Raw genomic sequence first — 12,538 nt, forward strand, 5'->3', positions numbered from 1 at the left:
TAAAGTCGTATTTCGGCTAGGCAGTATAACCTAGTGAACAAAACTAAGTTCCAATTACAATTTTTTGCATATAGGCCTAGGCTGAAAGACACAATGATCATCTCTTCCTTCCTCTCCTCCACCCTAATTCTTCCTTTTTCCTTTCTCTCCCCCACAGGTGCAGCATCTTCCCTCCCCTCTTACCCATCCCATTGTGCCTTCCCTCTGCAGCATCTTTCTATCCCTCCCTCCCATCCCCCCACGCAGTAGAACCCCGCTGGCCCTCCCACCATGAGACCGACATACCGCCTTCCAAACAGCAGTGTCAGCAGCACTCTAAACAGGCTGTTTTGTGGCCTTCTCTCGCCGGGGCCTTCCCTGTGCTGCACCACTGATGATATCATCAGTGATGCGGCAGTGGATAGGACACGGTGGGAGAAGACCGCAAAGCAGACTGTTTAAAGTGCTGCCGATGCTGTTGTTTGGAGGGAGGTATGTCGGTCTCGTGGTAAGATGGTCAGCGGGGTTCAGTGGCCGGGCGGGTGGGAGGGACTTTGTAAGGATTGTCATGTCCCCACAATGTTAGATTGTAGGGGTTATGTGAGGCGCCCTTACAAACACCAGGTCCTGAGTTCAATACCTTCACAGAAGATCCACCAGGAGTAGAATCAAATAACAAGCACAGCCAGAAGTGATGGCATAAAGAATATATTATAGAAATAGGCTTACAGAAAAGCAATATTCATAAGCATTACAATTAAAGAGAGAGCAAAGCAGTTTCCCTGCCTTTCAGAGTTCAGAGAAAAGCATGAAGTTCCAGGGAGGCAGAGAAAGAGAGAGAGAGAAAAGAGGCTGGGGGTGATGGTCTAAGCTTCGGGTTCCAGAGATAGAGCAAGAGAAGGGGGGGGGGGGATGTAAGAGGAGCGTTTTATAGCTTGGAATCTTATTCTAAATATAGAATCTATTGAACTTCAATTGAAGTTAAGCATCTCCATCCTTAGTAAACTGTGCTAGACAGGAGAAGAATAGACTGAAGTCAAATGTCATTTCCAGTATGCCTCTGACAATCTGTGCACCTGAACCCATTGTATATCCTAAGCTGTCCATCCTAAGCATCAGACATTAACACATCTTCTTAACACCTCTTAGAGCACCTTTTTACTACCAGGTCATCTAAGCACTGATTGAATTAGGGTTATTTGAAACAGTCTGCCTGGATGCTTGCTGTATGTGATCTATCTGCATCAACATCCCAGAGTCAAATTGATATAATTTCCCATAGGCCTTTGCTGACATTAGTTATGCCAACTGAAAATGCTGATTGCTAGGCTGACAGACTTCAGGGGCGATCTAACTAGGGCTTATATTAAGACCTACCCTGAAAATCATGCTAGGGCTTATTTTTGGGGTAAGTCTTACTTTCAGGGAGAAACGGGTAGTTTTAGCATGTTGGATGCAGCGCTGGATTGGGCAAGAATGAGCGGTCATTGCTCCTATTTGATCTCTCAATGTCCATGCCCTGTTCTAAAATTATTCTCTTACGAACCATATAACCTTTAAACACTCGTTCGTTTTTACAGGGAATTTCATGAGCCAATTGGTTTGCAGTACAACTTGCAAAAATGTGCTTTGAGAAACTGAACTGTCTTTTTATTTTTCTTCTGCGTAAATATTCCCTGACATAAATGGTTTTTCCTCGGGGAAGAGACTTTTTCTATCTGTTGTAGAATCACTGAAAGAAAGCCAGGCATTATATCCTTCGGTGATGGAACTTTTGAATACAAACGACTCTCACTGAAAATTAAAATAGAGCCAAAATGTAATGGCCTAAATAAAGCAAACACATTGAAATCTCTTGTGTCTGCTAGAGTAGAACCTTCCAATCTGTGCTTATGGTTCCTCAATGGTGCCCTAGAGGTACCAAAGAGATTGTTTCTGGTGATGCTTAGAAATGAATTTAATTTTCATAATATGTCAATTTTAGCTACTCATCTTGACTGCTTTTATGGATGATTTTTTTTTTTTTTTTTTAAATCTTGCGCACCGCTGTATGTATGAACATGTAGACCTGCTTAGTATATTTGGGTTTTTGACAAGCAGTACCGTATTTTCGCGGATATAACGCGCGCGTTATACGTGATTTTACGTACCGCGCATACCCCTCGCGCGTTATATGCCTGAGCGCGGTATAGAAAAGTTTTTAAACATAGTTCCCACCCCGCCCGACGCCCGATTCACCCCCCCAGCAGGACCGCTCGCACCCCCACCCCGAACGACCGCTCGCACGCGCTCCCACCCGCACCCGCATCCACGATCGGAGCAAGAGGGAGCCCAAGCCCTCTTGCCCGGCCGACTCCCCGACGTCCGATACATCCCCCCCCCCCCCGGCAGGACCACTCGCACCCCCACCCCGAAGGACCGCCGACTTCCCGACAATATCGGGCCAGGAGGGAGCCCAAACCCTCCTGGCCACGGCGACCCCCTACCCCCACCCCGCACTACATTACGGGCAGGAGGGATCCCAGGCCCTCCTGCCCTCGACGCAAACCCCCCCCCCCCAACGACCGCCCCCCCCCAAGAACCTCCGCCCGTCCCCCAGCCGACCCGCGACCCCCCCTGGCCGACCCCCACGACACCCCCACCCGCCTTCCCCGTACCTTTGTGTAGTTGGGCCAGAAGGGAGCCCAAACCCTCCTGGCCACGACGACCCCCTAACCCCACCCCGCCCTACATTACGGGCAGGAGGGATCCCAGGCCCTCCTGCCCTCGACGCAAACCCCCCTCCCTCCCACGACCGCCCGCCCCCAAGAACCTCCGACCGCCCCCCCAGCCGACCCGCGCCCCCCCTGGCCGACCCCCACGACCCCCCCACCCCCCTTCCCCGTACCTTTGGAAGTTGGCCGGACAGACGGGAGCCAAACCCGCCTGTCCGGCAGGCAGCCAACGAAGAAATGAGGCCGGATTGGCCCATCCGTCCTAAAGCTCCGCCTACTGGTGGGGCCTAAGGCGCGTGGGCCAATCAGAATAGGCCCTGGAGCCTTAGGTCCCACCTGGGGGCGCGGCCTGAGACACATGGTCGGGTTTGGCCCATGTGCCTCAGGCCGCGCCCCCAGGTGGGACCTAAGGCTCCAGGGCCTATTCTGATTGGCCCACGCGCCTTAGGCCCCACCAGTAGGCGGAGCTTTAGGACGGATGGGCCAATCCGGCCTCATTTCTTCGTTGGCTGCCTGCCGGACAGGCGGGTTTGGCTCCCGTCTGTCCGGCCAACTTCCAAAGGTACGGGGAAGGGGGGTGGGGGGGGTCGTGGGGGTCGGCCAGGGGGGTCGCGGGTCGGCTGGGGGACGGGCGGAGGTTCTTGGGGGGGGGCGGTCGTTGGGGGGAGGGGGTTTGCGTCGAGGGCAGGAGGGCCTGGGATCCCTCCTGCCCGTAATGTAGTGCGGGGTGGGGTGAGGGGGTCGCCGTGGCCAGGAGGGTTTGGGCTCCCTCCTGGCCCGATATTGTTGGGGAGTCGGCGGTCCTTCGGGGTGAGGGTGCGAGTGGTCCTGCCGGGGGGGGGGGATGTATCGGACGTCGGGGGGGGGCATCAGGCTTTCAGAATGGGGACAGACCTTCAAGGGGGACAGGACTTCAAGGGGGGACAGTGCACGGAAAGTCAGGGGGGGTGAACGGAGAGTCGGGACAGCGCACGGAAAGTCAGGGCAGTGCACGGAAGTCAGGGGGGTGAACGGAGAGTCGGGACAGCGCACGGAAAGTCAGGGCGGGCGAAAGGAGCGTCGGGCATCATGCGCGTTATATGCCTGAGCGCGGTATAGAAAAGTTTTGGTACATATCATCGTGATTTCTGCGCGCTATACCCCTGTGCGCGTTTTACACAGGTGCGCGTTATATCCGCGAAAATACGGTAATACTTCTGCCTATAATGTCAACTAATCTTACGAAGTTTGTTACACTGAACTATTAACTTACAATACGCTTGTTTTTGGGTGTTTTTTTTTTTCCCCACCAGGAAAAGAAGAATATATTGCAACCTTCAAAGGGTCAGAGTATTTCTGCTATGACTTGTCCCAGAACCCAATCCAGAGCAGCAGTGATGAAATTACGCTGTCATTTAAAACTCTTCAGAGGAACGGACTGATGCTTCACACAGGAAAATCTGCGGATTATGTCAATCTTGCACTGAAAAATGGCGCCGTCTCCCTGGTCATTAATTTGGGGTCAGGGGCCTTTGAGGCACTGGTGGAACCTGTGAATGGAAAGTTTAATGACAATGCCTGGCATGATGTGAAAGTAACCAGGAATCTGCGTCAGGTAACAGTACAATGGATGAAACAATAGCTGAATTTATTTCCAATACAATTAATTTAGAGTCATTAGGATTAATAAGAATCCATAGTAGAATTTCTGTAGTTGAATATACAGGTGTTCTATTTTTTTTATTTACTGACTGTGACAATCCTAGCACACTTGAGCAGAGGCAAATCTAGAAAGTGAAGGGAACTAGGGGGGTGTTTAAACAACATGACAGAATAAATTGCAATTAAATTTTTCAAAGCAAGAACTGTGCAGATGTTTGTACTTGGAAAGTTTTCTGCCCTGGTTTCTCTTTCCTAAAAACGGAATTGTAGGCAATAAATGATTATTTTGGTAGGTCAAAAGCAGAGAATTCACATTCACAGAAATGAAAGATAACTACCAAACTCCAATATTGCCCCAACAGTCCTCCATTTGACATTATTGAAAAACCTGGATGGAAAAGTTGCTTTCGTCAAACACAAAGCAGAATATTTATGCCTGTGATAGACTAGTCAAGGCGTTGCCAACTGAGCAAGAGAGACTGCTTTCTAAATATATGTAGCTTAATTTAGATGTTCAATATCCGAACAGCTATGGTAAGCCAGACACTTAGCATTTACCATTTCAGATTTTGAACAAGTAAATTAAGCCCATGCTCATTCAGACTGGAGTAGCTAGGTTATTTTTACAACACAACAATGCTTTCTTTAGGCACTATTTTGATTTAGGAATTCATAAACTGGCACTTCAGTGTCCATATTGCATGGGCGTCAATATCCTAAGTTTGAACATGTATCTGGCAAAGAGGCATGGTCTAGGCTGCTTTGGGTGGGACGTGAGTGGGCCAAAAACACAGACACTCATTTGCTATTGCAGAAGGGGAAGGCGCATCCATGTCCATAATGACTGACATTGAGAAATAGGCCTAGGGTTACCAGGCCCGCCTCGTTCCACCCAAGTCATGCCCCATTCTGCCCCCATCCCTGTCCCCTCAACCTGGTCGCTTGTCGGGAGGGCATCTGCGCACGCGCAGGTGTGATGCAGTGGTATCACACGCATGCACGTGACATCACTTGGTTGCATCCACGCATGCATAGATGCTGTCCTGACGTCACTGCTACCTGGAAAGTGCCAGATTTTGAAAAGCCGTCAAAAAGAGGATATGTCCGGAGAAATCTGGACATCTGGTAAGTTTAAATAGGCCTGCTACCTGGAACATCCAAGGGGCTTCTGTTAGCAGGGTAACTGCACTTACCTTGCAAAATATAGCACAGGTTAAGTGTAAACTACGGTTGGTCCATGCACAAAGCTGCCAGATCATGGGGCCCAGGGAGGAGATTCAGGGTGCAAGTGAGAGAGGGCTGGGATTTAGAGGGAGACAGAGCTACAGTTGGAGTGAAAGAGGGAACTGATGAGACTGGAGCCCGAGAAAGGAAAAGGGAAGGCATTTCAGGCCTTAGTTTGGGGGGAATTCTATGCAAAACACAATAAATAAACATTGCAGAATTTTCAGATATTGCGCATAGAATTTTCTAGTAGTTTGCACAGAATTCCACCAAGTTCTGCTTTTTTCTTCCAAGATTTACTTCACCCTCTCTATTGTACTGCTCCTCAGATTTTTCTGACCTAAATGCAAGACCCTGCATTTTTTTTTAGCATTAAATCTTAGCTGCCAAATTCTAGACCCTTAAAGCTTTGCTAGATACCTCATCATGCAAACCACATCATCAATGTGTCTGCTCTTTATCGTTTTCAAAGAAGCAAGCCTTTCCAGACAGCCCTTCTATAATATCATTCACAAAAATGGACTGATCTCTATAGCACATCACTGGTAGCATCCTTTTTCTCAGAGTGAATTCCATTTACCACCATCTACTGTCTTCTTCTAATCCAGTCAATTCTTTAGAGCCCATATCAAGGGCACTCAGTTTATTTATCAGTCAGTTATATAGAACCGTGTCAAAGGGTTTGATAAAATCTAAGTACAGGTACAATATCTTTTATCTGAAAATCTCTGAAAACCAAAATTTGGCATGAACTGGAAATAGTCAATTTCCCCGATGTGACACATGCTGAAATTGACGCAGGTGCTTGTGTTTTTCCTGTTCTGTCCTCACAATTCAGGTCAGAGGGCTAGAAAATGATACAGAGAAATGCAGATTCCACTCAGAAAGCTAAGTTGTTCACATTTTACAATGAGAGTGATGACCAGAAATGAATGAAAACCAGAAAAAAATTGCATAGGGCAAAAAATGAACATTTAGGTCATGTGCTGATTGAGTGGGTTCAGCAAATAAGGTGTGAACGCATGCCATTGACTGGTTTAATGTAATGAAACAAGCCTAAAAATACTATCAAGAACTGAACATTGATGATGAGTGTGAATATTTAGAAGGCTGGCTGCAGAAATTTAAGATGCACCATGGTGTTAAATATGTCAAAATCTGTGGTGAAAATACTTCTGCTGATTAAGAGGCAGCTGAAAGTTACATTGATGAACTTGCTTAGAGGATATCTGATGGAAATCTTGGTCTTGAACAAATTTACAATGCTGATGAAACAGCTCTCTACTGGTGTTATGTTCCTACAAAAACACTGAATTAACACCATCTGGTTTTGAGGACACAAAGGACATAGTAACTGTTTTTGCATGTATCAATGCTGCAGGCACACACAAATTAAAGTTGATAGTGATTGGAAAAAGCCAACATCCATGATGTTTCAAGGGTGTACGTCATCTATCTGTGGACTATTATGCTAACAAGAAAGCATGGGTAACCAGAGAAACATTTAGGCCCTGATTCTCTAAAGTGCATCCCGATTTTAGGCGTCCTACAGCTGTCTAATCAGCCAATCGGGATGCACGTTTTTTAAAAAAAAATGCTCCCCAGGCAAGCCTGAAGGCACCTCCGGGAGCCTAGGGAGACCCGCAAGATGCCTAAGCTCGTCTAAGGGCCTTAGGCGGGCCTTAGGCTGAACCTAGGCGGCCCTACGCGTCTCCCTAGTAGAGGAGAAGCTTAAAATGTAGGCCAGCAAAATGCTGGCCAACATTGTAAGTAGACGCGGCCGCTATACTTATCGCGGCAAGGGATCTCTCTGCCGCTATAAGTATAGCGGGCCGCGGCCCCCTGACCAGGAGGGTGCCCAAACCCTCTGCCCGGAGACGCACCCCCCCCCGACACTACCGACCGCACCCCCCGACATTACCGATCCCCCTCCCCCCCCTGACAATATCGATAGCTGGCAGGAGGGTGCCCAATCCCTCCTGCCCGAAGACGCACCCCCCCCGGCGCTAACCCCCCCCAAACCTCCACTCCACCAAACCTGTTCTTAGAAGGGTCTTGCACGTCTTGAGCCGGCAGGCACGCCTGGTCGAAATGAAGCGGGCCCGCCCCTTCCCGGCCCATCCTGCCGAAGCCTAAGGCCTGATTGGTCCAGGCTCTAGAAGCCTGGACCAATCAGGCCTTAGGCATAGCGGGTCCACCCATCCCCACTAAGTCTAAGGTCTGATTGGCCAATCAGGCCTTAGATTAAGTGGGGATGGGCGGACCCGCTATGCCTAAGGCCTGATTGGCCCAGGCTTCTAGAGCCTGGGCCAATCAGGCCTTAGGCTTCGGCGGGATGGGCCGGGAAGGGGCGGGCCCGCTTCATTTCGACCAGGCGTGCCTGCCGGCTCAAGACGTGCAAGACCCTTCTAAGAACAGGTTTGGTGGAGTGGAGGTTTGGGGGGGTTAGCGCCGGGGGGGGGTGCGTCTTCGGGCAGGAGGGATTGGGCACCCTCCTGCCAGCTATCGATATTGTCGGGGGGGGGGAGGTGGGGATCGGTAATGTCGGGGGGTGCGGTCGGTAGTGTCGGGGGGGGAGGTGTGCGTCTCCGGGCAGAGGGTTTGGTCACCCTCCTGGTCAGGGGGCAGCGGCCCGCTATACTTATAGCGGCAGAGAGATCCCTTGCCGCGATAAGTGTAGCGGGCTGTTTCTAATCTAACCCGTTTCTCTAACCCGCGTCTGTAACATGGACGCCGGTTACAGAATCGGGGTTTAGTTTAGGCCGATTCTGAATAGGACGCCTCTCCCGAGCGTCCTATTCAGAATCAGGGCCTAGGTGTCTTGCGGGCCTTGCCTTCAATATAGGCGGCCTGCCTGGGGAGCATTTTTTTAAAAAAACGTGCATCCCGATTGGCTGATTAGACAGCTGTAGGACGCCTACAGCTGCCTAAAATCGGGACGCACTTTTAGAGAATCAGGCCCTTAGTGATTGGTTCCATAACCACTTTGTGCCAGCAGTAAGAGCTCATTGTAGAGAACCATTGTTTGTCAACTCAGTCCTGGAGTACCCCCTTGCCAGTCAGGTTTTCAGGATATCCACAATTTATTTATTTATTTAAGTTTCAAGTTTTTATTTTGACTTGATGAATCTCTTATTTACTTTACTAAGCGATTTACAAATTTAAAAAAGGTATAAGCATATACCAATTTGGTCATTAAATATAATGGGTTTTACTGACAGACTTACAGACTAACAGATACATAAGGTAAGAAGGGCAGAACTATAATTGTTTATATTAGAATATAGGAGAAGACATGAATGGAAAGAACAATAGGGGGGTAAAGTAGAAATAAGGAAGGACTAAAATAAACTTTGAGCATAGCTAAAGATTAAAAGCATATTTAAAAAGAAAACTCTTCAGATAGCCTTTAAAGCGACTTAAGTCATTTTCTTCTCTTATATACTGGGGTAAGGTATTCCATATTTGCGGGGCCAGTACTGAGAACATGTCATGACGACGAGTTTCAATTACTTTCAATGAGGGAACTGTTATAAGTTTTTGATTAGTGGACCTAAGGGAGCGTGACGTATTATGAGGAATAAGTAAAATTATTTATAACCCGCCTATTCACAAATCTAAGCGGGGAACAAGAATCACATACAAAATCACACTAAATGATACAAACAAATGCAAAACAGCAAAAGAGAAACAGCATAAAAAAGAACTACTCAAACTGTCACATGGCTCACAACAAAAAAGTGCTCAAACACAGTTTTCACCCCTTTCTAAAATGCCAGAGCATTTTAGATTGGTGCAAAGACAGAGGTAAGACATTCTACAGCACCTGGCCCTGCACAGAAAGCATGGATTCATGGTTTCCCTTAAGCCTTACAATTGCTAATGATGAAACTTCAAACTATCTGAAGACCATAGCTTACAAGAAGGTCAATGCCACTTCAGAAGAGAGTGGACACTTGATGGACAATTATGCTGAAGCACCTTAAACATCACACAAAGAACCTTAACTTCAACCCACATGCCAATTGGCAGCCAATGAAGCTCTCGAAGTATCAGTGTAATGTGATCAAATTTTGAGGCATGAATGATAGGGCGTGCAGCAGCATTTTGTGCCAATTGAAGTGCCCGCAAGACACATTTAGGCAAACCTAAATAAATGGAATTCCAATATTCAGGCAAAGGTGTTATCATCCGCGTGATGACTGTTTGAAAATTATCATCTGGAAGATAGTCATGCAACCTCCACAATAAATGCAGCTTGAAAAACACGCCAGATATCCCTGCCTTAATTTGAGCCTTAAAGGACAAAGTGGAATCAAACACAACTCCCAGATACCTCCACTGCCTTCGCACTGGGACAACCTCACCTGCACTGGGACAACCTCACCTGCAAGTAAAATCTCAGATGGACAGGATACCAAGTTCTTTCCACGACCAATGTATAACACAATGAATAAATAGAAAAAATACAAAAAGGACAAGAGTATGAACAATATCAATTCAATAAACAAAGCAATACTCTCTTCTGTAAGGATTCAACCTTCTCAAGTGTATGAAAAAAGTGGAGAAAATGACCTCAGTTTCCACAGTGATCTGTTTAATCCAAGCAAGCCTGAAGTAGTCAAACGAGCACACCTTAAACGCAAATCAACGTGTAGAGGAAGTCTTTGAAGGTTTGCAAGTCAGTGATGAAATGATGATGATATGTATTTTAAACAACTTTTCTCTCCCCTACTTTCCTTCCTTCTCATGTACGTTAATCCGAATTCATCTAGTATTTTTAATATTTGATAAAATATTGCTTTTATTTATCTATTTTAATTGTCCCTTACAATCTTTTTATATTGTACACCGTCTAGACATTTGTGTTGATAGACGGTATATCAAAAATAAAGAAACTTGAAATGGCAGAATTTATGAACTGTTCATGGGCTGCTGTGGTGAAAGTGTACCTTGAATGGACAAATGGAACTTTTTCAATGACTGAACATGGTAAGTGTGGGACAGCACAAGCCATCGATGTGAGAGGTGAATGTTGGCTGTGCAGTTTGGTGCAGATCGATCAGCACGCTCTTGTGGAGCAACTCATTATCCAAACAAACCAGGGGGCTTCCAGATGTGTGTTCAAAATGACTGTGCAGCGAATCCTGTTGCAAATGGGGCTCCAGAACCGATGGCTGGTGATTGCACCCATGCTCATGAGAGTTCTCTGCAAAAAATTGGCTGCAATTTGCACAGGAGTACTGACATTGGACTTGCACCGACTGACAGAAGATTGCTTTCTCCAATGAGTCATGTTTGAAGCTAAATCGAACAGATGTATATTGACATGTCAGTCATGAAACCGCCAAGAACAAGCACCCAGCAACCATTGTTGGATGTACACAAGCTGGTAGCAGCAGCGTTATGATCTGGGGAATGTTTTCTTGGTATGGTCTTGGTCCCTTGATACCTCTGGAAGGCACTCTCAACAGATATGGGTATCTTTCCATCCTTGCCGATCAAGTACACCTGTACACGTTGATGGTCTTTCCTATGGCTTATGCAATATTTCAACAAGACCACCAGCTTTGCAAAATTTCAACAGGACTACCAGAATTGTTCAGTAGTGGTTTGCAGAGCATGACCTAGACTTCCAGCTACTTCCCTGGCTTCCAAATTTCCCAGACCTTAACCCAATCGAGCACATTTGGGACCACCTCAGTCGACAAGTTCGACGACTGGATCTACCACCACGTACCCATCAGTAACTGTTGGATGCATTGCAGTCTGCATGGTTCCAGATAACTCTAGCAACCATCCGTGATCTTATTGAGTCATTCCTACGACATCTGGCTGCCATCTGTGCTGTCAAAGATGTTTTTTTTCTGGATATTAGCAAGTAGTCATAATAATGTGACTTGACCGTGTAATTATTAGATTTCCACGTTCTTTATAAATAGCCTTTATAATACAGGCACAATATATTAATCTATGTGCCTCCTATTCTATTTGGACTGTTACAAAATTATGTGTCTCTGTGGAGTCATCTACATCACTAATAAGGGCCCCTTGAACCCATTTTACATCATACATATTTTCTATTACCCCAACATGTTTTGGAGTAATTATCGTGCTGAGAAAAAACTTGGGAACCCCAAGTATAATAATGAAATTGGCAAGTTCTTACCTTGTTACTCTAGTTTAATTGAAACCAGTCTTATGCAATAAAAGGGTATAAATTAAACAATTTTATACTTCTTGCGACACAATAATATACAAAGCAGGAGCTATAACACTAATTCCGAATCAGTGCATGAAATACAGAATGAACTCTTACTTTCTTTCGTACAATTAATTGGCTAATTTGCTGCATAAATAATTGGGTGAACGCAAACCACCCTGCAGAGTAAATCTGTATGCCTGAATTATTTATTTATTTCACATTTGCTATACCGCCATAACTGTAAGAACAGAGCTAAGTGGTGAATAGATTAAATAAAGTAAGGAAAGGAATGACATTTATTTGGATAGGAAAGAGAATTCGGGAGTTCATGTGTTCATAGAAAAGAAATATAAAAAGAGGGTACTGGAGAAGCAGGCGTGAGGTGAAACGGGAGGGGGGGATTTCTGCAGTACAAATTGATTATTAGATTATCTTGTCCTTTATAAAATCCAAAAGGTTTGGGGTTTGCTTTTCACCATAAAAGGTAGCTTGCCACGATCATAACAAATGTCAAAGAATCTTGTAAAGAAGAGTAGTTGATGTTCATTTGTCGAGGCAAGATTACGAGATCCTTTTGAAACACTTGGATCTTCCTCCATCCACTAGCAGTGTAAAAAGATGACAGTAACTTTATCCTGAGGTATTTATCCTGCCATTATCACCCTAAACAAAAATTGGAAAACTGTCCACAAAGTCACAAAGAACTTCAGACTAACATCTAAAGAACTGTAGTCCTTGTAGCAGTTGTTACGAGTGTTCATGAGGATGTTAATGG

At 46.1% G+C, this 12,538-nt stretch overlaps 1 protein-coding gene across 1 annotated transcript in view; it reads left to right on the forward strand.

Annotated features, from left to right (window-relative positions):
- NRXN1 (neurexin 1) overlaps positions 1 to 12,538 on the forward strand; it is a 1,819,236-nt gene that overhangs the window by 542,347 nt on the left and 1,264,351 nt on the right. Inside the window, 1 exon segment of the mRNA XM_033938516.1 lies at positions 3,986 to 4,287. Coding sequence (XP_033794407.1) covers positions 3,986 to 4,287 — 302 coding nt within the window.

This window comes from Geotrypetes seraphini, chromosome 3 (genome assembly GCF_902459505.1).
Source record: "Geotrypetes seraphini chromosome 3, aGeoSer1.1, whole genome shotgun sequence".
NCBI classification, from domain to species: Eukaryota; Metazoa; Chordata; class Amphibia; order Gymnophiona; family Dermophiidae; genus Geotrypetes; species Geotrypetes seraphini.